A 26,098-nucleotide genomic window follows, 5' to 3' on the forward strand; every position below is an offset into this window, starting at 1 on the left:
AATTGGTCCATCGTGCCTGCATCAACTCTTCAAGCAATAAATAAGGCGAGTAAAGCATTTTTATCGCTTGCAGCATTTCAGTGAGCTGCAAAGGAATCAGCCTTTAATACTGAAAGGTACATGTTCCCGGGAGTTCGAGGGATCAGTTATCTACACGCAGAGAATGATCCCGCAGTGAGCGGACAAGTTATTACAGGCACATAGAGGCAACACGCAGCCTCTGTCAGCGACTGAACTGTGAACCAACACCAGGAACTCCCGGCCAGTCAAACGGTATCTGCGTTTCTATAGCGCCTCTGATGCACTAAAACATCCCAAGACATGTGGAATCAGCCAAGATCTGACACAGAGTCAGACAAGGAGATGTTACAAATGGAAGCCAAAGCGGGTAGGTTTAAAAAGAAAGTGTTAAAGCAAGAGGGGCCAGGATATTTGCAGAGACCACTGTGTGCAGAGGGCAGTGTTCACTGACCTCTTTCTGTTCCTCTCCCATAGGGTTATTGGATTGCCAATACACACGAGATTGGGTACTAACCACCAGTGTTCAACCACATGAAACTATCATTTCCAATCATCACTTTGCCCCCAAAGAGCAGTGCCCCGAACACCCAGATTCTAAAGCTATCCCAGCTTCGACCAGTCACCACAACAACAACTTGTATTTATATAGCACCTTCAGTCCAGCAAAAAATACACTCACAGGAGCGTCTCCAAATTAAATTTGACACAGGGGCACTAAGAACATTTGTTTATTAGTCACAAGTAGGCAGACATTTAACACTGGAGTTACTGTGAAAATCCCCTAGTTGCCACACTGTGGTGCCTATTTGGGTACATAAGAACATAAGAAATAGGAGCAGGAGTAGGCCATCTAGCCCTTCGAGCCTGCCCCGCCATTCAATAAGATCATGGATGATCTGTCGCTGCTCAGTTCCACTTTCCCGCTTTCTCCCCATAACCCTTAATCCCCTCTCTTATCAAAAACCCATCAACCCGCGTCTTAAAAATATTTAGCGAGGCAGCCTCCACCACTTCAACGGGCAGAGAATTCCAGAGATTCACCACCCTTTGAGTGAAGAAGTTCCTCCTCAACTCCGTTCTAAACCGCCCCCCTTTTATCTTGAGGCTATGCCCCCTAGTCCTACTGTCTTTTTTGAGCGGGAAGAGTCTCTCCACCTCTATCCTATCCACCTCATTCATCATCTTAAACGTCTCAATGAGATCTCCCCTCATTCTTCTAAACTCTAACGAGTACAAGCCCAGTTTATTCAGCCTCTCCTCATAGCTCAACCCCCTCAACTCCGGTATCAGCCTAGTAAACCTCCTCTGCACTCCCTCCAAGGCCAAAATATCTTTGCACAGGTGCGGCGCCCAAAACTGCACACAGTACTCCAGCTGCGGCCTCACCAATGCCCTATACAGCTGCAGCAAGACCTCCCTATTTTTATATTCAATCCCCCTCGCTATGAAGGCCAGCATCCCATTCACCTTCCTGACCACCTGCTGCACCTGCAAGCTGGGTTTTTGCGACTCATGCACAAGGACCCCGAGGTCCCTCTGCACCGTCGCCTGCTGCAGTTTTTCGCCACGTAAGTAATAGTCCTTCCTACCATTCTTCCTACCAAAGTGGACCACCTCACACTTGCCAACATTAAATTCCATTTGCCATTTCCTGGCCCTTCGCCCAGCCTATCTAGATCCTTCTGCAGACTCTCCACACCCTCCGCACAATTTGCCTTTCCCCCAATCTTGGTGTCATCAGCAAATTTCAACACCCTACACTCGGTTCCCTCCTCCAGATCATCTATATAAATGGTAAATAGCTGAGGCCCCAGCACCGACCCCTGGGGCACCCCACTAGTCACCAACCGCCAATCCGAATAGCACCCATTGACCCCCACTCTCTGCCTCCTATTTGACAACCAATCCTCTATCCACGCTAACACCCTACCCCCAACTCCATGTCCCCTGACCTTCTGCAATAACCTCTTGTGAGGTACCTTGTCAAACGCCTTCTGAAAATCCAAAAAGACCACATCCACCGGCTCTCCTCTATCCACCGCCCTAGACACATCCTCATAGAACTCCAGTAAATTTGTCAGACACGACTTCCCTTTAATGAAACCGTGTTGCGTCCGCCCTATCAAGCAATTCCCTTCAAGGTGCCTCGCAATTTCCTCCTTAATGACGGATTCTAACATTTTACCTACCACAGACGTTAAACTAACCGGCCTATAATTCCCCGCCTTTTGCCTGGCACCCTTCTTAAACAACGGCGTAACATTAGCCGTTTTCCAATCTTCCGGCACTTCCCCGGAATCCAGCGACGTCTGGAAAATAACCACCAAGGCATCCACTATTCATGGAGGATCCAACATGGAAAGTGGGGTTGCCAATCCTCAAGGATCAGCCAGGAGTCTCCAGGAATTGAAGATCAAACTCCAGGACACCCTGGAGAAAAATCATCATTGTCATATTAAAAAAAATGTCATTTTCCTCCAGCAATCCTCTTTACTGGATATGGAAGTATAGAAAGTAACGGGGTAGGCTGCTTGACTGACCAAATACCATCCAATTGGATATGAGTCTTTTTGCTTTCCAGTTGGTGTGTCATAGAATCCCTACAGTGGAGAAGGAGGTCTTTCAGCCCATCGAGTCTGCACTGATACCAACCCCACCCAGGCCCCACCCCGTAACTCCATATATCTACCCTGATAACCCCCCAACACGAAGAAGCAATTCAGCATGACCAATCCACCTAACCTGCACATCTTTGGAGTGTGGGAAGAAACTGGAGCACCCAGAGGAGACCCGCGCAGACACGGGGAGAACATGCAGACTCTGCACAGGCAGTGACCCGTGGCCCGAATTGAACCCAGTTCCCTGACACGGGGAGGCAGCAGTGCCAACCACTGTGCCACCGTGTAGAAAGGCAGTGGGTCACCAGGATGGATGTGTTGGTTAAATAACGACAAGAGCTTGGGAGTTCATCTGCTATTTTGTGGAAAATTCGAAGATGGTTTTGGGGCTCTGATTCGTCAAAGCCCTCCCCCACTGGGAGTTTCCACACCTCATACTTTGGTCTGTTAAAACGCAAAGATAGAGATTGATCAGTGATTGGTCAATAACTCCATTACGACTGGGCCCCGTGATCAGCAGGGTGGTAGAAGTTGAACGAGATGGAGATAGATGGGGTGGCACAGTGGTTAACACTGCTGCCTCCCAGCGCCAGGGACGGGGTTCGATTCCTGCCTTCTGTCACTGTTTATGTGGAGTTTGCACGTTCTCCCCGTGTCTGCATGGGTTTCCTCCCACACTTCAAAGATGTGTGGGTTCGGTTGATTGGCCATGATAAATTGACCCTAGTGTCAGGCGATTAATAGGGCAAGTATGATAAGGCCTGGGTGGGACTGTGGTCAATGCAGAATCGATGGTCTGAATGACCTCCTTCTGCACTGTATGATTGACCTATCTCTGTCGAGTAATCCCTATGGTGCACCTTTTGACCTGATGTACTCATTCATGGATCAATGCGGCGATGTAGAAAGGAATTTTATCCTCACATTTTCTGTTTGTGAAATGATCACAAAATCAATGGGAATACAGGATGCACTCCAGGAATGAAAGGGCAAACCAGAACACTGACGTCAAAATCAACCAAGATCAGTAATCCAGGGAGAAACAGCAGCCTTCCACTGCTGGCCAGACTCAGGGAGAGGTCAAAGCAATATCCGAGGGAGCAAGAAACACTTGTGGGAGGACCTGTAAAAGCAGCTGTGAATTTACTGGAGTATTGAGGCACTCAGGAGAACATACGATGGTTATTTGAATAGAAACAACGTGCAGGGGAAAAGGCAGGAGAATGGTGCTGAGTCATGATGCTCGATTGGAGAGCCGGCACAGAGATGATGGGCCAAATGGCCTTCCTCTGCACCGTAATGATTCTGTGATTTGGCTGGGAGCTTGGATTTGTTTCAGGTCAAATGGAGCTAAAGAAAAATTAGAAGAGACACTGAATTCTGTTGATTGGTATCAAAGCAAAGGGGGGAGCTGATTTAAAAAAGCAGAAGGTGCAAATTTAGAAAAAAAGGTTTCTGATCCATTCTCACTCATAAGAACATAAGAAATGGGAGCAGGAGTAGGCCATCTAGCCCTTCGAGCCTGCCCCGCCATTCAATAAGATCATGGCTGATCTGAAGTGGATCAGTTCCACTTTCTCGCTTTCTCCCCATAACCCTTAATTCCCTTGGCTATCAGAAATCTATCTACGCATGACAAGTATATTTAGCGAGGTAGCCTCCACCACTTCAACGGGCAGAGAATTCCAGAGATTCACCACCCTTTGAGTGAAGAAGTTCCTCCTCAAAGGGTGGTGAATTCACTCATTCACTCATGGCCTTTGCTTCCTTTACTGTACAACTACTGTGCGTTCATCAACAGACACTCCTGTCCCAAAGTTACTGGTGATATCAGATAAGTGTTTTATAAAATAAATATATAGAGCCAGATTATCCCGTCACAATGCTTCATTCAAAATCTCTTCCATAGAATATATTTTTACTATCAGGGCAGAATTTACTGCCCTCCCCAGCGATGCATCTGGTAATAACACGGGCACTTCATTGGCAAGAGAGTGGCAGTGGGAAGCCCAAGCTGTCCCGCTCCTGCCTCAGTTAAGTCTATGGCAGGAAGGCCCATGGATGGCCCTGGCTAATTGCGACAAGCAACGAATGCCCACTTCAGCACCTCATCTCGCAGCCACCAGTATTCACCCAACAGCGAGAAGAAGGGACTAGCCGTGCTGACAAACCCGGCCAGTGCTCCTGGCGGGCTTCTGCAGAGGGGTTCCTCATTCAAAGGCATTCCGTGTCGGATCAAGGGAGCCAGCACTGGGAAGAGGCGAAGCCACCAAGAGCAACGCCTGCCCTTGCTGCCAACCCCTCTCCTTCGCGGGTTAGGTGGATTGGTCATGCCAAGTTGCCCTTTACACAGGGATTTAATATTAAACATACGGGGTTACAGGGTTAGGACCTGGCTGGGATTGTTGTCAGTGCTGGCTCGATGGACTGAATAGCCTCCTTCTTAAGAAGGAGGTTGTTAACCAGAAGGTTGTTAAGAAGGCACAGGGTGTCTTGGCGTTTATTGGTAGGGGGATTGAATTTAGGAGTCGCAGCGTCATGATGCAACTGTACACAACTCTGGTGCGGCCGCACTTGGAGTATTGTGTGCAGTTCTGGTCCCCACATTACAGGAAGGATGTAGAGGCTTTGGAGAGGGTGCAGAGGAGGTTTACCAGGATGTTGCCTGGTATGGAGGGGAGATCCTACGAGGAGAGACTGAGGGATTTGGGGTTGTTTTCGCTGGAAAGAAGGCGGCTAAGAGGGGACCTTATTGAAACATATAAGATGATTAGAGGTTTAGACAGGGTGGATAGTGATAGCCTTTTTCCTAGGGTGGAGAAAGCTAGCACGAGGGGGCACGGCTTTAAATTAAGGGGGGGTAGTTATAGGACTGATGTCAGGGGTAGGTTCTTTACCCAGAGGGTGGTGAGGGACTGGAATGCCCTGCCAGCTGCAGTTGTAAATGCGCCTAGTTTGGGGGCGTTTAAGAGATCTGTGGATAGGTTTATGGACGAAATGGGATTGGTTTAGATTAGTGGGTTAGTGTTGTTTTTTTTTAAAAGCTGGTCGGCGCAACATCGTGGGCCGAAGGGCCTGTTCTGCGCTGTAATGTTCTATGTTCTATGTTCTGCACTGTGGGCCCTCTTTGATCCTAAGCTTGAGGTGGAGTGTTCAGGGTGAGTGAAAGGCTGAATGAGTGAGTGACTGAGTGAGTGAGGGAGGTGTCAGTGGGCTTGGGCCTCCCCTCGTGTCTGTATCTCTATCATTGTCTCTCTCCCACTTGCTGGCTCCAAGATTCATGCCATTACGTTACAGACCTGATTCACGCACCAGGACTGAAATAGCAAATAGCTTCAGATTTCACCAGCCGCAGTTAATGGGTTGTGCGAAATAGTCCCAGTGAAAGGCTCCTTCTCATTTAGTGTCCATTATACTCAAGAGGGCAGCAAGGGATCAGTGCAGACAATAAACCAATATCCACCCCTTCAAACATCACAAAGCCCCATCATCAAGAGCTTTCATATTTGAGCTTTATTGCCAGTTCCTATTCACTCCCCTAGTAACCGATGTCTTCAGGCTCCTTAGACCTGCACTGGAATTTTACCACCCTGCCTGTCACGGGCATTGGAGGGGGCGAGAGGTGGACAATGGGAAGTTCCGTTGACTTCAGGCAGGATTTTCCGGTCTTGGGTCGAGTGAGATATTAAAATCCCATCCCAAGACTCTGTATTTGGGCAAGGCTTGGGAGCATTTACAACTTCCCTCAAAAGTGTGCATAAGAGGCCATTCAGCCCCTCGAGCACATCCCTGACCCCCGACCCACGGCCTCCTGTAATTCTCGACTCCCTCGTCAATCCAAAATCTGTCTCCTTCAGCCTTGAACACATTCAGAGAGACAGCCCCCACTGCTCTCAGGGGGAGGGAATTTCAGAGATTAACCACCACCCAAGAGAAGAAATTCCTCCTTATTTCCATCTGAAACAGGAGGATCCTTTATCTTTATACTGCGTGCCCTCATTCCAGACCCCCTCATGATGTCCTCAGTGCTGATCCAGATGGAGGGAATGCCACACTGCCGGAGGTGCTGCCTTCCTGCTCTCTCAGGTAGATGCCCAAAGATTCCCCATCACTCAGTGTCCTGGCCAATCATCCTCCACATCACTAAAACAGACATGCACTGATTGGTCGCAGAGTTTTCTATTTGGAGCATTTGGAAACGTGCTGAAAGGCGCTATAGAAGTGCAACTTCTGTCCCCCCTCTTCACGGCCAGTTTGTTCAATACAGATTGAAGACCATTCCTCAGGTCCATACCCCTTGACCGTGATGTCATAATTGTAGGCGGAGCTTGAGGGAGGCACACCCACCAGGTGACTAACGAATGGTAGGCGCACATAATCTGAGGTCCACAACACCACACCCTATCACAACTCAAATCTCAAGTAACAGCAACCCAGAACCGGGTGCTCCGGTTTCCTCCCACACCCCAAAGATGTGCTATTAGGCTGGCTGGTGTAATAAATTGTCCTTAGTCTTCCCTCAATGCGGAATGCCATAAGCATAGACAAGGGTCGTGGGTGGAGGGGGGGACCCGTAATGTTAAAATGGCGGCGCGGGCTCGTTGGGCCGAAGGGCCTGTTTCCCGGGCTGTTTTTGTTCTTTGTTCTGGAACTTATTATAATAACACCTTTAACACAATGAAACATCCCAAGGAACCTCTCAGGAGTGGAATAAAGCCAGATACGACAGCAAAACATGTGAGGAGGTAGTAAGGAGGACAGACAGAAACTTGGTCAAATGGGTAGGTTTCTGGGCGTGTCTTAGAGGAAGAAAGCAAGTCAAGGAAGAGGAGGGGTAGAGGGAGGGGAGTTCCAAAGCTTGGGACCTCCAAAGCATCTGAGAGTGCGGCCAATGGTGGAGTGATTATAACTGAGAGCTGCACAAGAGGCCAGAATTAGCAAGGCACAGATATTGGAAGAGAACTTTGGTGCTGGAGGAGATTACAGAGATGGGGAGGGGCAATGGCCAGAGAGGGATTTGAATGTAGGCGTGTGTAGGTCAACAAGCACAAGGTTGAGGGGGCAACGGGACCTGTGGGGAGTTAAGATGTGAACGGCACAGTTTTGGATCACCTTTTGTGGTTGGGTATCCCTGGAGAGGAAGCACAGTGTCCACGGGCACCATCAAAACCTTCCGTGCCCGCTGGGCACCACAGAGACTGCAGTGTATTACTGACTCCTTTAATCTCACTTTGCTTTCAGGCAGTTTCCCCCCCTTTTTTGAGGGCAGCCTCCTTGCTTTGTCCTTCAGTTTGTTTACTTTAGTTCAATTGTTTTAGCAAAAAGATTTTGGATCACCTCAAGTTTATGGAGGGTAGAATGTGGGAGAGTAGCCAGGAATACATTGGGATAGTGGAGCCTAGAGTTATTTATTTGCTCACTGGGGGATCCATAGGAAGCCATTGTGGGATCAGATTGGATTTTCCCCTAAAACTACAACTCAAATAGTCTGCAGGAATCTGAGAGAGAATGTGATAAGACCCACAAAGTTCATGGGGAATCATTAATCAGTCTCCCTGCAGGACTCGTTGAGTACGAGTTCCCCTGGTAACAGGCAGTGGCTTGCCTAGCTAGAACACATTACTTCAGCCTTTCATAAGGCAGGCCCAGGACTGGGCCTGCTGTACTGCAGTCCTAGGCAGGGACTAGTGTGTGCAAACCATGGTAGTGGTTTTACTTTGCATCCTCCAATAAATGCTGTTCCTTTCCAGTCAGGCATCCTGGGTCATGACAGAGAGAGAAAATCAGTTGCTCACTGCACAAGATTGGGTGGAATCTCTTGCTCAGATTGAAGAGACCATGTTTCAGAAGGTTTTAACAAAGTTGGAAGATTCACATCACTTTGGCTCATGGGAGGGATGTCCAATTTGACCCTAACTGTGGAAGTCAGCTCAGAGGTAGATACTATCCAACTGTAGGGGGTGAGAAGCCAAGAACAGCTTTGGACTGGTTCCTAGAGACTTAAGGGACAAAGTATAATCATGGCAGTGGGATTTTTGGTCATTGTAGCAGTTATACAGGAGATCCTGTCTGTGGTTTAGAAGATATGCACTGAAATAGTGTTTATTCAATGCGATATTTGATTTGTTTGTTATAGTAAGAGTCTTAAAAACCTGAAATCTTGCGTGACCATTTCATTCATGTACCAGAAGTTTGTTTCAATCTATCAGTCTTTACGCAAGTGGAACTGATCCACTTCAGGTCAGCCATGATCTTATTGAATGGCGGGGCAGGCTCGAAGGGCTAGATGGCCGACTCCTGCTCCTATTTCTTATGAAGGTTGTAACATCTTTCAAAGTCTGTCTATTCCACATCCCCCGCTCCATCCTGATATTAGGGATGATAAATTTAATATAGGCACATAACTAGAATGTAACATGAAATCAGACGAGTAGAACATAGAGCTACTCGAGCTCAATGCCATCATGTTACTGGAGAAATACTGAGCTCAAAAGGACAATGATAAAGCTCTCAAGCTTTTACAACTCGGGTTTTTCATCAGTGACCGAACAGGGATTTGCTGCAATATCGACGGTTACACAGGGCATGATGCCATGGAGTGTGGCCATCACTAACAAAGAGTCTGGCTTGCAGGACGCTCGGATGCATCGGAAGACGTGAAAATCCACAGGGCATCTCCTGCCTTCATTTGTCGATCAGTTTATACAACCGGGTGATCGGAGAGCACCAGACAGTGTTGCATTCAGCAGGAAGGTAACCGGGAAGGCACCGATTAGGAGCTTCCGAGACTCGGTGGCATGTGCAGACTTGGAGGAGACATCACAGCGACTGCTTGGAAAATCCACACCAGCGAGTGTGCAAGGCACCAGGCTAATGCGCATTATTCCGTACGGATGTTTATGCCCCAATCCAGGGGTCAGAAGTATAAAATAGCCACTGATGAATCCAAGAGGGGAAACCTCTGTGGTGAGAATGGAGAACCGGCAGCCAATGACAGATGATCGAAAGGGAGGTGTTTAATGGAAGGCTGGCTCAGGGAGAAAGCAGTCAAAGGTGACGTTGATTGAGTGGGATGGGAACAGGCTCAGGGACCAGTGGGAGATCACAACTCCAGGAGGCCAATCACAAACAGCAAGGACGACCTTTGACCAAGCAGCTGCCCACCTACCATTCAGCAACGAAAAGGGAGCAAAAGGTTATGCTGGGTGTGCTTTTGGAAGCCCAAGTAATAGCAGTGAGGAACCGCGATCCGGAACACAGGTCAAACCTGTAACTAACCGAGTCATTCTGCAGTAGGGGTCAGTACCTGAAGAGGGATCATCACAGCTGAGGGATGTTTTGGCATCATGGACAGAGTTACTGCCACGGCCTTGTGAATCTAGTGGAAGGAAGACCCCCTGGTGGAGAAGACCACCACCAGAATTGACCAAGTCAAGGGGCCAATGCAGCAATTCCCCAGAGACATGGCCACTGCTTGTGCATTACAGACCCATGTAGCAATGCCTGGAACAGCCTGGTAAGATGACTAAATAAAACGTATGATTCAACAAGTCCGAAAAAAAGAGGAGGTTCGTGGAGCACGAACACAGGCCTGGAGTCTGGGCCTGTCTATAATTTATAACAACTCGGGATGGTCAGTCGGATGCCTTTTCTAAGCATATCTGCAGCAAACTCAGATCAACGCCACATTAACCTGTCTAAAACTTTTAACAAAATGCCTAGAAAGGTGCAGACTGTTAGCCGCGATAGAGGCGGTCAAACTCTCAACCAGGGTTCACATTACATCCTAGAGGCTGAATCCCAGTCCAGGCTGACACTCCCTGTGCAATAGTGAGGGAGCGCAGGACCGTCAATAGTGAAGTCTTCCTAATGCGTTAAATTAAGACCCAGTCTGCTATCCCAGATGGAGATGTAAAAGTTCCAGGACAACAATTTCCAACATTCATCTCTCAGTCAATACCAGTAAAGAGCCATTAAAACATTGCATCTCTTGGTGCCACGTTAGAGACATATTGCCTGCTGTGTCTGCAGCATTACATCACAAGTACACTGCTGACAGTACTTATGTGGCTGTAAAATGCTTTGGGACATCCACTGGTCATAGAATATTCTTGTCTCCAACTCTACAAATGCTCTACGATTTCCAAAAAGCTTTTATTGCAAGGCTGGCAGTAAAAGAAATGAGTGGATATTGCCAAGAAGCAGAGGGTTCGTATTGGGAGTTTGCTCAAGAGGTGCTCATGACCCCATACAGGGACTAGTGCTGTCAGTTTCATTTCAGTGGTTGCCAGGGGAGGCGACGGTCCAGTGGTATTATCGCTAGACTATTAGTCCAGAAACTCAAGTAATGTTCTGGGGACCCGGGTTCGAATCCCACCACAGCAGAGGGTGGAATTTGAATTCAATAAAAATCTGGAATTAAGAATCTATTGATGACTATGAAACCATTGTCAATTATTGGAAAAACCCATCTGGTTCACTAATGCCCCTCAGGGAAGGAAATCTGCTGCCATTACTTGGTCTGGCCAGAGCAGCTCAACTGCCCTCTGAAGAAGGGCAACTAGGGATGGGCAATAAATGCTAGCCAGCCAGGGATGCCCATGTCCCACCAATGAATGAATAAAATAAATTATTTGGATCCAGTTGTGGTTCAATGAGTAGCTCTCCTGTCTCGGAATCAGAAGGTTGTGGATTCAAGTCCTACTCCACAAGGTGGGCACAGAAGCTAAATCAAGACCCACACTCCCAGTGCAGTTCAGATGGAGTGCTGTACTGTCAGAGGTGCAGGAACCCACCTGTTCTCTCAGGACACTAGTTCAGAGAGCAGGTTTTGTCCTGGTACAAAAATAGGAAACGCTGGAGAAACTCAGCAGGTCTGGCACCCAGCAGCTCCCTCCCTAATTCCTTCCATCTCCTGCTGAAATCGCACCGTCCCTTCACCTCACACTTGGACACCTTCTGATCTACCTGGAAAATTACACATAACGATTCCATATGGTATCTTTCAACCTCTCTCCAAATGGGGGATTCTCCCAACAAATATTGTCACACTTTCAGAAACCTTTCCCCCCTTCCCGCTTAATCTGGCACATTCCTGCAGATCTCCTGAAGTATATTCTCCTGTTCCAACTTCCAAAACACAGCACTAGCTATTCTAACTAGAAATGTTATCACTGCCATTATCAGCCCTGCCTTCAGCTGCTTGGATCTGGAAGTCTCTCACTACCCCCTCTTAAAAATACTCCTTAAAAGCTACCTCTCTGACCAAGTGCTCAGTCACCTCCCTGCCATGTCCGTACATGGCTTGGTGTCAAACTGTTTTATACCAAACGCAAAATTCTGCGGATGCAGAGCTCAGTCATCCAAACTCAAAACATTGTCTCTATTCTCTCTCCACAGATCCCGTCACACCTGCTGAGATCTTCCAGCATTTTTTTTGTTTGTTTTATAACACTTGGGATATTTTACTATGTTAAAAGTGTGATGATAAATGCAAGTTATTCTTAGTTCCTGAATGGCGTTTGTTGGTGTGTGTGTATTTGCAGGGTCCTCGGTACTAAACAGACACTTGATTAAAATGGGCCACCATAGCAACATCTGTGGCTCATCAGGGATTTCTACTGGGCAATGCAACATTGGATTTATACAGAAAGATCCCACAGAGATAGACCATAAGGCATAGGAGCAGAATTAGGCCACTCAACCCATCAAGTCTGCTTTGCCATTCAATCATGGCTGATATTTTTCTCATCCCTATAACCCCTGATCCCTTTATCAATCAAGAACCTATCTATCTCTGTCTTAAAGACACTCAATGACCTGGCTTCCACAGGTTTCTGCAAAGATTTCCATGGATTCACCACTCTCTGGCTGACGAAATTCCTCCTCATCTCGGTTTTAAAGGTCCATCTCTTTAGCCTGAGGTTGTGCCCTCTGGTTCTAGCTTTTCCTACTAGTGGAAACATCCTCTCCACATCCCATCCAGGCTTCGCAGTATCCTGTAAGTCCTCTGGACTCTTTCCAAGGCCAGCACATCCTTCCTTAGATATGGTCCAAAACTGCCCACAATACTCCAAATGGGGTCTGACCTGAGCCTTATACAGCCTCAGAAGTCCATCCTTGCTCTTGTATTCTAGCCCTCTCGACATGAATGCTAACATTGCATCTGCCTTCCTAACTGCCGAGTGAACCTACACGATGAAATGAGATGGATGTTTCTGGCTTGAGTGAAACCAGCCATTGTAACTTTTGATCTGTAGGGTGGTACAAGTCTCCGACAAGAGAAACAAACCTAATCAGTTAGTCTTCCTGGTATTAGGGTTACTGATCCTCCAGGAATAATGATTAATCTCCAGGACATTGCTGCGAGTTACTGGTGTGGAAAAATCACTGGACCAATGAAAAAATAACAATTTTCAACCTTTTTCCGTTGACTTATTGGAAAAGCAACAGGAGGAGAAAGATTGGTTGACTGATAGCAAAGGGTCAACCAATCAGGTAACAGAGAGCCTGCTTATTGGCCTTAGGAACCTCATATAAGAAATAGGAGCAGGAGTAGGCCAGCTAGCCCTTCGAGCCTGCCCCGCCATTCAATAAGATCATGGCTGATCTGAAGTGGCTCAGTTCCACATTCCCGCCCTCTCCCCATAACCCTTAATCCCCTTGCTTATCAAAAACCCATCAACCCACGTCTTAAAAATATTTAGCGAGGCAGCCTCCACCACTTCAACGGGCAGAGAATTCCAGAGATTCACCACCCTTTGAGTGAAGAAGTTCCTCCTCAACTCCGTTCTAAACCGCACCCCCTTTATCTTGAGGCTGTGCCCCCTAGTCCTACTGTCCTTTCTGAGCAGGAAGAGTCTCTCCACCTCTATCCTATCCATCCCATTCATCATCTTATACGTCTCAATGAGATCTCCCCTCATTCTTCTAAACTCTAACGAGAACAAGCCTAGTTTATTCAGCCTCTCCTCATAGCTCAACCCCCTCAACTCCGGTATCAGCCTAGTAAACCTCCTCTGCACTCCCTCCAAGGCCAAAATATCCTTGCGTAAGTGCGGCGACCAAAACTGCACACAGTACTCCAGCTGCGGCCTCACCAGTGCCCAAGACAGCTGCAGCAAGACCTCCCTACTTTTATATTAGTTTGGGGTGGGGCTGTTGGAGGCATCAGAACAAATGGTCATTTCGCCCTTGGAGCTTGTTCCACTGCTCAGAGCAATGACTGGTGACCTCTGACCTAACTCCATATCCCTCAGTACATCTGCTCAACAAAACTCTATCAATTGCAGTTTCTCAATTAACAATTGATTGAGCATCAACTGCAGTCTTTGCAAGAGAGTTTGCCTACTATATTTATTAATAACTATCTTGTATTTATCGGCCTCTATTTTTCCATTAGTAAAAAAGTCCTCTGCACAGATAGCTGGTCACACCCATTCTGCTATCAGACAGGAAGCATAGCGTTTAGCACTGCTGCCTCACAGCGCTAGAGACCCAGGTTCGATTCCTGGCTTGGGTCACTGTCTGTACGGAGTCTGCACATTCACCCTGTGTCTGCATGGGTTTCCTCCAGTTTCCTCCCACAGTCCAAAAGATGCGCTGGTTAGGTACATTGGTTATGCTAAATTCTCCCTCAGTGTACCCGAACAGACACCGGAGTGTGGCGACTAGGGGATTTTCACAGTAACTTCATTGCAGTGTTAATGCAAGCCTACTTGTGAAACTAATAAACTTTAACTTTGGTCAATCTTTCCTAATAGCTGGCACTTCCAGACCCCAGCTGCAGCATGTGTCTGTCCGCCTATCCGTCTGTCCATTTGTCTGTCTCTGTCTGGAAATGACCAGAACGGTACAAAACCAATCAAAAGGCAGCTTTACTCCTACTCCTGTGGAATACTCCTGCTTGAGGCACAGAATCTAAACAAGTCGCCGAAACTCAAGTGAAGATTTACATCAGTAAATAAACCTTCCAGCCTCAGAATTAATCCTTTTGATCTGAAACACCCACCAGTACGCACTCACGGTTTATCTCAGTAAAGCCTTTACAAAGCCGGCCTATTGACAAGGCAGAGGAATTAAAAATCGCTCTTTATGCCCGAGGTTACAAACCTCGGGAGAGTCAGCAGGCTGTGCGGAACTATGCAGCCATCACTAACCCCTCCCCATCGACTGAGGCCAACACATTGAAATGCCGAGAAACATCAGCCTTCGGTGAAAAACAACCTTCAAACAAAGCCTTTGTACGGGGTCTCAGGCTGCTTCAGTGGCATTGACCAAGGAATGCTGCATCACCAAGTCAACAGGTTCCTGGCTGCCTGTCAGAGTCTGCTGTGACCTCGCTGTCGCTCGCAGTCCCCACTCTGTGCAGAGCACTCAATGTTCTCACTCGTTCAGTCTGGTCTGGGGACAACTTACTCTCAAAACAAACACAGCTCTGCATCTTTAACTAAGTTTACGGACCGTCATGCTCTGACCAGCTTCTCAACTGCAACAGCGGTGTGAGAATGTGCTAAACGAGAACTACTTGCCTGTATTCATTAACAGCACAGTGTGTGGTGTACACAAATAGCTGTGTACACGGTTGTTAACCTATGAGTGAGTTAATCCTCGTGTGCCTGTGTAAACAAGTTAATCTGTGTTCACTTGCGCGCGTATACAAGCGTTTGTTCAAATAATCAAAGGATGGAGGATATGCACAAAGTTTGTGTGCGTGAGTATGTGAGTGTCCACACACGAGGACGGCCTCAACCGGGATCTTGGGTTCACGTCACACTATCTGTAACCCCCACGGCTTGCAAAATCTCACTAACTGTCCTGTCTGGAGAGAATACACATCTCTTTAACCTATGCTCAATGCTATCTCCACTCACATTGTCTGCACCTTTAAGACTTGATTATATAGAATCATAGAAGAAAGAGGCCCTTCGGCCCATCGAGTCTGCACCGACCACAATCCCACCCACATCCCTACATATTTTACCCACTAATCCCTCTAACCTAAGCATCTTAGGACACTAAGGGGATTTTTTTTTAAGCATGGCCAATCAAGCTAACCCCGCACATCTTTGGACTGTGGGAAGAAAGCAGAAAAACCGAAGGAAACCAGCGCAGACACGAGGAGAATGTGCAAACTCCACACAGACAGTGACCCGAGCCGGGAATCGAACCCAGATCCCTGGGAGCTGTGAAGCAGCAGTGCTAACCTGTAAAGAGTCGCATTCCAACCATTATTTTGTAAATTTGAGTTTGTGTCTTTATACGCCCCGATTGTGAACAGAACTCGCCTGAGGGAGGAGCCGTGAGCGCTCCGAAAACTAGCGGCTTTTGCTACCAAATCAACCTGTTGGACTTTAACCTGGTGTTGAGAGACTGCTAACTGTGACAATATTCCAGCAGTGAACAGATTTCAGAACTGCTATCAGTTCTGCCACACGGAATTCAGTGAGCTTGGATATATTCCGTGCTGGGTTTTGTCCAAATGGAAGGAATGGCGCGGGTCAGGGTGTGAAAACAAGGGGAGGGGGGGAGAGGGGGGCAAGGGTAGCATAGTTTTGGGAGCTCATGAAATTGCACTCCCCACAGCCGCTTCCACACACATTCCCAGTACACAGACCGGAACAATAGTTGAATGGCTGACTTCATTAAATTTATTGTGAGCTGCAGGAATGTGTACACAATCTGATCTAATCCCCCTTTCACATCACCAACGCTGACATTCCAGCGTCAATGGGCAGGACAATCAGCAGAGACCGCGAACAAAAAACCTGCCCTTCAAATCGAGCGCTCGATCCACGGCTCTCAGTGCTGCTCTCGACAAACCGAACAGCACGATCCACAACCACGAATGAAGCTGAGCGCTGCTGATAGGTTACTGGGCAAATAATCCCCAGAATAAGAGTTTGAATCGAGTTGTAAATAGAGATACTGCATTCCTATAATTTCTCTCACATCCTGAGATCCTAAGTAGTAAAAGCATTTTTGAATTGTCGTATGTTAGAAACAGGCGGTTAATTTTCCCTGTGTCCAATTCCCACAAAGATTTAATTGGATTTTTTAGTGAAAAATATATTCAAGGGATTTTTTTTAAAAACAGGCTGTTATTTGCAGGATAGCCCAGGGAACAATCCCCTTGCTCTTCTTCACAACAGAGTTTGTGGGGTTTTTTTTAAATCTCAACCCCAAGAACCAGTCAGGGCCTGAGTTTTTAAACACCTCATCTAAAACACAGCACCACTGATAGGGTAGCGCTCCCCCTGTACCGCACTCCCCCGGGTACCGCGTTCTCCCCCTGCACTTGGGTACCACACTCCACTACCCCCTCCCGGTGCTGCATCACCCACCTGGGTACCGCACTCACCCCCCCACAGGTATCACACACCATCGCCTCCCCCACCCCCCCAACTCCTTCCCCAGGTATCGCACTCCCCACCACCCCAGGTACTGCACTCCCCTCTCCCTCCCCAACCCCCCCCCCCCCCAACTACTGCACTCTTCCCCCACCTTCCACACTCCCCGCTCCCCCCCCTCCCCCCCCCCCTCCAGGTACCCCCTTCAACTGGGTACTACACTCCATCCTCCCCATCTCTGGGTGCCGCACTCCTACCCCCCCTCCCCCCCACCCAGGTACCACATTATCTACCTGGGTACTGCACTCCCTCCGCCTCCCCCCCCCCTCCATGGGTATCACCCACCCCTCCGGTACCACACTACCCCCTCTCCAGGTACGACCCTACCCCCTCTCCCCAATTCCACTGCCCCCCGCGCCCCCCCCGCACCGGCTACCGCGTTGCACCCCCCTCCCCGACTCTCAGCACTGCACTCCACCCCTCTCCAAGTAATGCACTCTCCCCCAACCCCCCCCAACCAACCACGCCCCCCCCAACCAACCCCCCCAACCCAACTCCCCCCGCCAACCAACCCCCCCCCAGTTCCGCACTTGGACTATCAGGCCTGAAGAGTCAATTTTGTTTCCTTTGATTTCTTCTGTCTACATTCTGCAAAATGCCATATTTTGAGGGACGATGCAGGGGATGGAAGCGATACTTTGTGATCCCTCACAAGCGCAGGATTGGGGGGAGCCGGCCTTCCAGGGTGTGTCAAGCTCGCAAATGACAGTGGGGAGGAGGAACCTCCAACCGGTCTTCCAATTCCTCAAGGAGCAGAGTCCAACTCTGATCCACCCTCACCACCCCCCACCCTGACTTCCTTCCCCCTTCGCCCACCATTGAAACCAACTTACGCCCACTCTCTGAACCCTCTCCAAGGGCGGCACAGTGGGTTAGCACGGCTGCCTCACAGCGCCAGGAACCCAGGCTCAATTCCAGCCTGGGGTCACCGTCTGTGTGGTGTCTGCACATTCTCCCAGTGTCTGCGTGGGTTTCCTCCAGTTTCCTCCCACAGTCCAATGATGTGTGGGTTTGGTGGATTGGCCCTGCTAAATGTGTGGAGCTACAGGACAGGGGAGAGACTTGAGTCAGATACTCTGTCAGAGAGATGGTGCAGACTCAAAGGTCTGAATAGCCTGTTCTGCACTGTTGGAATTCCATCAATTAGGCCCTATAGGGGTGGGAGCAAGGGAAGGAGGGTGAAAGTGGGTGGGGCGGGGGGGGGGGGGGGGGGGCGGGTGTTTACGGCTTTGCTCGTCCTGAAACTGTAAAATCCCATCGAGGTTGACGGATCTTTCCATTGTGAGGGGGGTAAAATTCCGGATTGTGTCTCCCATTTACCCCAACTTTAAAAGAGCTCAAACCCACCTATTTAGACCAAATTTTTCACCAGATCACTGAAAAAAAAAAACACACCCGTTTATTTTATCATCATCCACCCTTTTTAGCCATTTTCTCTCTCCCAGCGAAACACGTCACTGGATTTTTTGTTTTAAATTTAAAGGCGCTATCTAAATGCAGGCTGCTAGGATCTTGAGGGCGACTGGCTAATCCTCAGCCTCCCCCTGCGGGAGGGCAGCAGCAGCAGATGGGAAACAGTTTACTGCAGGAATTTGGAGCAAGGGGATTTGATATAAAATCCTTCATTGTGACAGTGTCCTGGCTGCAGTTTCAGCTTGGGGAGGCATTGCAAAGCACTAACAACTCACAGGAGGCTGGCACAGCACAGTGAATGAACGGCAGACTCTGTTCTAATGGCAGTCTGCTCACTGGGACTCTGCTGAGGGAGGAATTCACAGCTGATTTAAAATACTCGAGAAACACGTTTGTCTGTTCCCTGTATTTTACTCCCCAGTTTTAAGACGTGTAATCTGCCCTGGCCACCATTTATTATTACAGATGCCATGAAGCGCACACACTGCACTGAGCACCTGTCACAATTGTGGCTCACCCTCTCTCTGAAATCAGTCACACTCCGAGCGCACTGCGGCACACTTAACAACTCCTGGCCCTCGGAAGATTCAACATCCTTTTAGGATCCATGCCTCCACACAATGAGGGTGGCACGGTGGGTTAGCACTGCTGCCTCACAGCGCCAGGGACCCGGGTTCAATTCCCGGCTCGGGTCACTGTCTGTGTGGAGTTTGCACATTCTCCCCGTGTCTGCGTGGGTTTCCTCCCACATTCCAAAGATGCGCAGGTTAGGTGGATTGGCCATGCTACATTGCCCCTTAGCGTCAGGCAGACTAGCCGGATAAATATGTGGGGTTATGAGCTTAGGGCCTGGGTAGGGTTGTTGTTAGTGCAGTCTCGATGGGCCGAATGACCTCCTTCTGCACAGTACAGATTCTATTCTACAATTCAGCCCCTAAATCCTCTATTCAATGAGATCATGGCTGGTCTGTGATGTAACCTGCTTTTGCCCCTCATCTTTGAATATTTTGGAAAGCAAAGAGAACGAAAATCACTCAGATTTAAAATACACATTCCACCCTAAATCAGCTGCTTGTGGAAGAGAATTCGAACAAAGAGTCAATATCTGGCATATCTCAAATTGAGGTACAGATCAGCCTAATCCACCTCTGTCCTTTCGAACCTCTTCATTCCAGCAAAGAACTCTCGCAGGTCACTCCTTGAACCTTGCCTTTCCAACAGCAAAGAAACCTGGGACACTTCAGATGACAGGACATGACTTCAGTTAATAGGAAAGATTGACGCTGCTGGAACTGAGTTGTAGATTAAAGATATGTCTCGATAACGTGAACAAGACAAGTGGGGACAACAGACTTTGGAGGGAAGCCCTTTGAAGTAACTTCTGCTATGGGTAAAGGGGAACTGGTGGATGTACTGTACTTTGATTCCCAGAAGACATTTAATAAAATGCCACATCAAAGGTCATTGCAAAAAATAAAAGCTCATGGTGTAGGAGGTAACACATTGGCATGGTTAGAAGATTGGCTGGCTAACAGGAAGCAGAGAGTAGGCATAAATGGGTCTGTTTCAGGTTGAATGCCACAGAGCTGGAACCTCAACTGTTTACGATTTATATAAGCGATTGGATATAGGGATGGAAGGGCTGGTCACCAAATTTGCTGATGACACAAAGATAGGTAGAAAAGTAAGTTGTGAAGTGGATGTAACAGTGCCAGAATAAGATACAGTTAGGTTAAGCGAGTGCACAAAAATGATGTGGGGATATGTGAGCTTGCCCATTTTGGCCAGAAGGATAAAAAAAAGCATACTATTTAAATGGTGCAAGATTGCAAACTCTGAGGTAGAGGGATCTGGGTGTCTTAGTGCATGAATCATAAAGGCTAGAATACAGGTACAGCAAGTAACAGGGAAAACTAATTGGATGTTTTAATTTATTGCAAGGGGATTTGAATACAAAAATAGAAAAGGTACAATCTTCAGTTGTACAGGGCACTGCTGAGAGCACATCTGGAGTACTGTGTACATATTGCTTATCCTATTTGAGGAAAGATGTAAATGTGCTGGAAACAGTTCAGAGAAGGTTTACCAGACTAATACCAGGATTGGGTGGGTTGTCTTATGAGGAAAGGTTGGACAGGCTAGGCTTGTATCCACTGGAGTTTAGAGGATAAATATACAAGGCATGATTTTACCATTGCATTGCGCCTGTTTTCAGGTGCAAAAATTTGGTAAAGTCCAGCGTGAAGTGAGTAGCGCAATCTGCGCCCATCTCTGTGCCAGTTCCCCTTTTACCAAAGCCAGGAAATGGCCATGATTGGGACCAAGCCAAAACGGGCATGCTGGCGATTTAAATGACTGAATGGGCTGCACTCCCAACTTTACCGGCACTTCCCCTTTTACCACCACGTTCACCCATCCAGAATCGGCGCAAAACAGACACGCTCCATCAAAGTCCAGTTAGTGAGAAGGTCATAAGTCATAGGAGCAGAATTAGGCCACTCGGCCCATTGAGTCTGCTGCGCCTTTCAATCATGGCTGATATTTTTCTCATCCCCATCCTCCTGCTTTTTCCCTGTAACCCCCTCATTCATCAAGAAACTATCTCTGTCTTAAAGACACTCAATGAGAAGGCAGGCGCCAAGCATGCAATGGCTCTCTGCTTGAGATCGGTTGGGGGGTGGCGGTGGATGGGGAGGGGGGGGGTCCACTGCCACTCTGCCTGTGATCAGTGGGAGGGAAGGGGGGGGGGGTCCACTGCCACTCTGCCCGAGAGTGGTGGGGAAGGGGAGCCGCTGCCACTCTGCCTCAGACCAGTGGAGGGGAAGAGGGGAGGGGCCCACGATGGGTCTGGGTGGTGGCAGGGTGGGGGATAAACTGTCAGTAATGTTGTGGGGGGGGGGGGAAATGTCTGTGGGGGTCAAGAGGAGGAATTATCCAGCCCAGGAGTGATGTGACAGCATTCGATCTTTTCTTTTCTGCGCACGCGCAGTTGGAGGTGCTGATCAGAGCGCAGGGTTTCGAGCACATTAAGACCTGCTCACAGACTCCTGCAGAATTGCTAATATTTTTTCAGGCAGAGTGCGTATAGGGGTGCAGGAGAAGGGGTCCAAAAGTTGGATCTGAAACACTCCCAGTTTCAAGTCCACCCAACACTTAGAATCAAAATGGTAAAATAAGGCCCATAATATCCCCAGGGTGTTGATAAGGTGGATGTGGAGAGGATGTTTCCTCTTGTGAGAGAATCTAGAACTTGGGGGGGGTCACTGTTTAAAAATAATGGTCTGCCCATTTAGAACAGAGATGAGGAAAAGCACTTCCCCTCCAGGGATCGCGAGTCTCCGGAAACCTCTTCCCAAAAGGCAGAGTCTTTGAATATTTTTCTGGCAGAGGTGGATAGATTCTGGGTAACCAAGGGGATGAAAGGTTATTGGAGGAGGTGGGATGTAGAGTTGAGGTTACTATCGAACCAGCCGTGACCCCTAGTTCTAGATTCTTCCACAAGAGGAGACATCCTCTCCACATCCAGCCTGCCAAGGCCCCCAGGCTCAGGTTGCCTCTCACTCATTAAACACCAATGGATACAAGCCTAGCCTCTCCAACCTTTCCTCATAAGATATCCCACCCACTCCTGAAATTAGACAACTGAAGCCCAGTTTGCCCACATGAGTGAAGGATCCCATTGTCACTATTTGGAAGAGCAGTTCTCCCCAGCATCCTGTGTCAATATTTACCCCTCTGCCAACATCACAAAGAAGTTACTGTGAAAATCCCCTGGTCATCACACTCCAGCGCCTGTTTGGGTACACTGAGGGAAAATTTAGCACGGCCAGTGCATCCTAATCAGCACGTCTTTCAGACTGTGGGAGGAGACCAGAGCACCCGGAGGAAACCCACGCAAACACAGGGAGAATGTGCAAACTCCACACAGACAGTGACCCGAGCCGGGAATCGAATCTGGGTCCACGGCGCTGTGAGGCAGCAGTGCTAACCACCGTGCCGCCTCTACTGCATAACGCCACACACTGAGCAGGAACTTGGCACCCACTCAGACCAGTGGCTGCTCCCCACTCTGTTGTGATGGAAAAGGAAAGCTGGATAAATACAGGAGGGATAAAAGAACAGAAGGTGAAGTTGATAGGAGGAGATGAAGTAGTGTGGGAGGCTGTGCGAATGGAACATAAACACCAACTGGGCCAAATGGCCTGTATCTGCAATTCTAACTTTTTTTTAAATAATTCTGATTTTTCTCCACTATATTAAAAGCATGATTTTTATGGAAGGCTCATTTAGATCCATAACATTCACTATTTTCTCTCTCCACAGGTTTTGCCAGACCTCCCGAGTTTATTCAGCATTTTCTGTTTTAATTCTCAGATTTCCAGCATCTGCAGTATTTTAATTAACTATTTATGTTCCGTTTGTTGTTGGATCAGTTCAGCTGACAGTAGAGGGTTGAGAGCTTTCTGTCCTGTTTGGCAAAGTGTTATCCTGCTGGCTGTGACACCCATTCATTGAGCTAGCAGTGTTAATTCTGACACTACACTGTGTCCTAGCTTCTCACAATGCAGGAACGCAGTGATATGGATTGAATTTCAGCTTTCTACAATCCAGAGTTAGAACCAGACCCACTGACGTAACCACACACAAATTCCCACTCCAGGGACAATTGTATGACATCTTCCATCGGAAAACCATCCCTCATCCCAATTAAGTGCCAGTTACACTCTACACGGGTTGAGACACTTCAGAGAAGCTTTATTTTTAAATTTATTAGTATCACAGGTAGGTTTACATTAACACTGCAATGAAGTTACTATGAAAATACCCTAGTTGCCATACTCCGGCGCCTGTTCCGGTACACTGAGGGAGAACTTAGCATGGCCACTGTGCTGAACCAGTCAGGCTGTGGGAGGAAACCAGAGCACCCGGAGGAAACCCACGCAGACACAGGGAGAATGTGCAAATGCCACACAGACAGTGACCCAAGCCGGGAATCGAACCCTGGAATCGATCCACAGCAATGCTTTCTGAAATGGGGAGGGCAGTTAGTGATGGGCAATAAATGTTGGCCCAGCAATGCCCACATGCTGTAGGTGACAAAGATAGTCGGAGGTCACGTACCAACCGACACAAGAACAGCTTTATCCCTGCTGCTGTCAGACATTTGAATGGACCTACCTCGCATTAAGCTGATCTTTCTCAACATCCTCGCTGTGACTGTAACACTACATTCTGCACTCTCTCCTTTCCTTCTCTATGAATGGTATGCTTTGTCTGTATACCATGCAAGAAACAATACTTTTCACTGTATACTGATACATTGACAATAATATATCAAATCAAAGGTATAGCTGGCCAAAGATAAGAAACTATTAGATTTTACATGGTTGGAAACAAATTGATGTCCCCTGGTTTACAAACTGCAGTTAGTCGACTGATTGCCTTTTCTCTGTTGCCTGTCTAATTTCACACCCGCACTGGTGTTAAGGGAACAGTTCACATTCTTACACTGGGAAATGACTTCCATCGCCAAAGGCAGCAGCCTGTTTCACTGATACAGAGCTGCCCAGAGCGGATATTAAAAGATGTGGGGCGTCAGGATCACTCCTCATTTACAAATTGCAATCTGCTTCAGAAAAAGATCCTCAAGACACTTCCCAGAGACAGAATTCAGAAGAAGTGACGGTTTAACTTGGAGAAAGTTTGTAAGTTTTCAGGACCTTAGAGATTGAGGTGGAACGCTAATCGGGCAATTCATCCAGCCCATGTCAGGGAAAATAAGTCAGGGGGTAAATCTTGAGAACATCATTTAAGAGGGAGAGCCTGTGCAGAGTGTGACTGGCTCTCAACAGGAATGGAATATATGTCATACAATCTTCCTTGGAATTTCTGAGTGGATATATCAGTGGGTCTGATCTGTAACTGGATTAATGCAGTCCAGTCAATCTGGTGCCAGGGTGAATCGATTTGAAAGATAATCCTAGAATAAAAAAAAAGCAACACTTGGGAACACAGCTCCCAACGCTAACTTCAAATTTTAACACAATAAAATTGGCGAGGAACAAAGAGAGAGTGAATTTAAATTTAATTTCTAACACCATGCCAGTTGGAATTGAACTGGACAGATTAGAACGATGGGGTTTTTTTTGGACTATGAATCAGCATTGCCCTTTAAAATAAAAATCGCTTCAACTGAGGAGGGTTTGTGAAGCCCCCAGAGGAATAAAATTATCCACACACCAAAATTAAACAAAAATCTAGAAGAAGAAAAAAAAAAGTGACTTTTAAATATGGAGAGGCAGCTGAGTGCTGTGCGGACTCAGTGCTGTACGGTGCCAGTCAGAGCTGGAGTTTAGGTTCTCAGCTCTCTGATACAGAAATACTCACCCAGCATGGAGAAGATAAAATCCTTAGCGGTGTGGATTTCCAGGGCTCTGTGATCGTCGTATTCCCGCTGATCCTGCTTGCTGAATTCCTGGATCAGCCTGTTCAAGTCCTCGATCCTGGCTCCAGACCTGAAGTCCAGCTCCACCAGTGTTTTAGCCACATTGGAACAAGGCTTGGTGCCTGTTCCGTTCAGAGCCGCCATCTTCCAGCAGTTTGTTTTATGGAAAAGGGAGGCGGTGGGGGGGGGGAAGAGAGAGAGAGAATATATAAAAAGCCAGGGGTGATTTCATAGACTGTTCTTCTTCTCCCCACCCTCTCTCTCTCTTCTCCTCCCTTCTGTTTGACGCTGGGCTGTTTTCAGGACTGGTAGCAGTTAACAAATCTCCGAGCCTGCGGCTTTCTGTTTGAACATATGTGTCTGTGTCTGTGTGTGTGTCTCTGATGAATGAAATCGACCTGGAGCATTGACAATTGAAACTGACCTCGAATCAACAAGCGTGTTACAATGTTGCAGCCGCTACTCTTAAAGCCACCGCCACCCCGAAACTCCCCAAACACATCCATTCAGAATATTTAGTTTCCATTCGCTTTAAAAGGAGGGGGAGATTGTTATTGTGTATCCCTTTTTTCCCCCCCCCCCAAATGTCTGGCGGGCGAAATTGCAACAAGTGGTTCTCAATTAACTCATTTCCCCTGATTTGCAACATTGCAGGATTTCGGGTTTCTTTTTTTTATAAAATAAAGCTTTGGACGAGTGAGTTAAGAGTGTGTGGCAACCTGTCCTGGTCTCCCCAATGCCGACCCTATAGTTGAGAAAGCCCACAATGTCTCTACTTTCTCAGAACACTAAGGAAATTTGGCATGTCAGCCAGGACTCTCACCAACTTTTACAGATGCACCATAGAAAGCATTCTTTCTGGTTGTATCACAGCTTGGTATTGGCTCCTGCTCTGCCCAAGACCTCAAGGAACTACAAAAGGTCCTGAATGTAGCCCAATCCATCACGCAAACCAGCCTCCCATCCATTGACTCTGTCTACACCTCCCGCTGCCTGGGCAAAGCAGCCAGCATAATTAAGGACCCCACGCACCCCCAGACATTCTCTCTTCCACCTTCTTCCCTCAGGAAAAAGATACAGAAGTCTGAGGTCACGTACCAACCGACTCAAGAAGAGCTTTTTCCCTGCTGCTGTCAGACTTTTGAACAGACTTACCTTGCACTAAGTTGATCTTTCTCTACGCCCTAGCTATG

At 47.8% G+C, this 26,098-nt stretch overlaps 1 protein-coding gene across 2 annotated transcripts in view; it reads right to left on the reverse strand.

The window, feature by feature from the left end:
* LOC145341161 (nucleotidyltransferase MB21D2) overlaps positions 1 to 25,344 on the reverse strand; it is a 41,829-nt gene extending 16,485 nt beyond the window's left edge. The window contains exon 1 of one of the 2 annotated variants that reach the window (XM_080186073.1): positions 24,848 to 25,344. In XM_080186073.1, coding sequence (XP_080042199.1) covers positions 24,848 to 25,049 — 202 coding nt within the window. In that variant the 5' untranslated portion in view covers positions 25,050 to 25,344. Of the gene's footprint in view, positions 1 to 14,649; positions 14,706 to 24,847 lie in introns of those variants that run through there. The other variant, XM_080186074.1, reaches the window with a different exon arrangement.
* Positions 25,345 to 26,098: the final 754 nt, after the last annotated feature.

This window comes from Carcharhinus amblyrhynchos, chromosome 3 (assembly GCF_965287045.1).
Source record: "Carcharhinus amblyrhynchos chromosome 3, sCarAmb.v2.hapA, whole genome shotgun sequence".
Taxonomy (NCBI): Eukaryota; Metazoa; Chordata; class Chondrichthyes; order Carcharhiniformes; family Carcharhinidae; genus Carcharhinus; species Carcharhinus amblyrhynchos.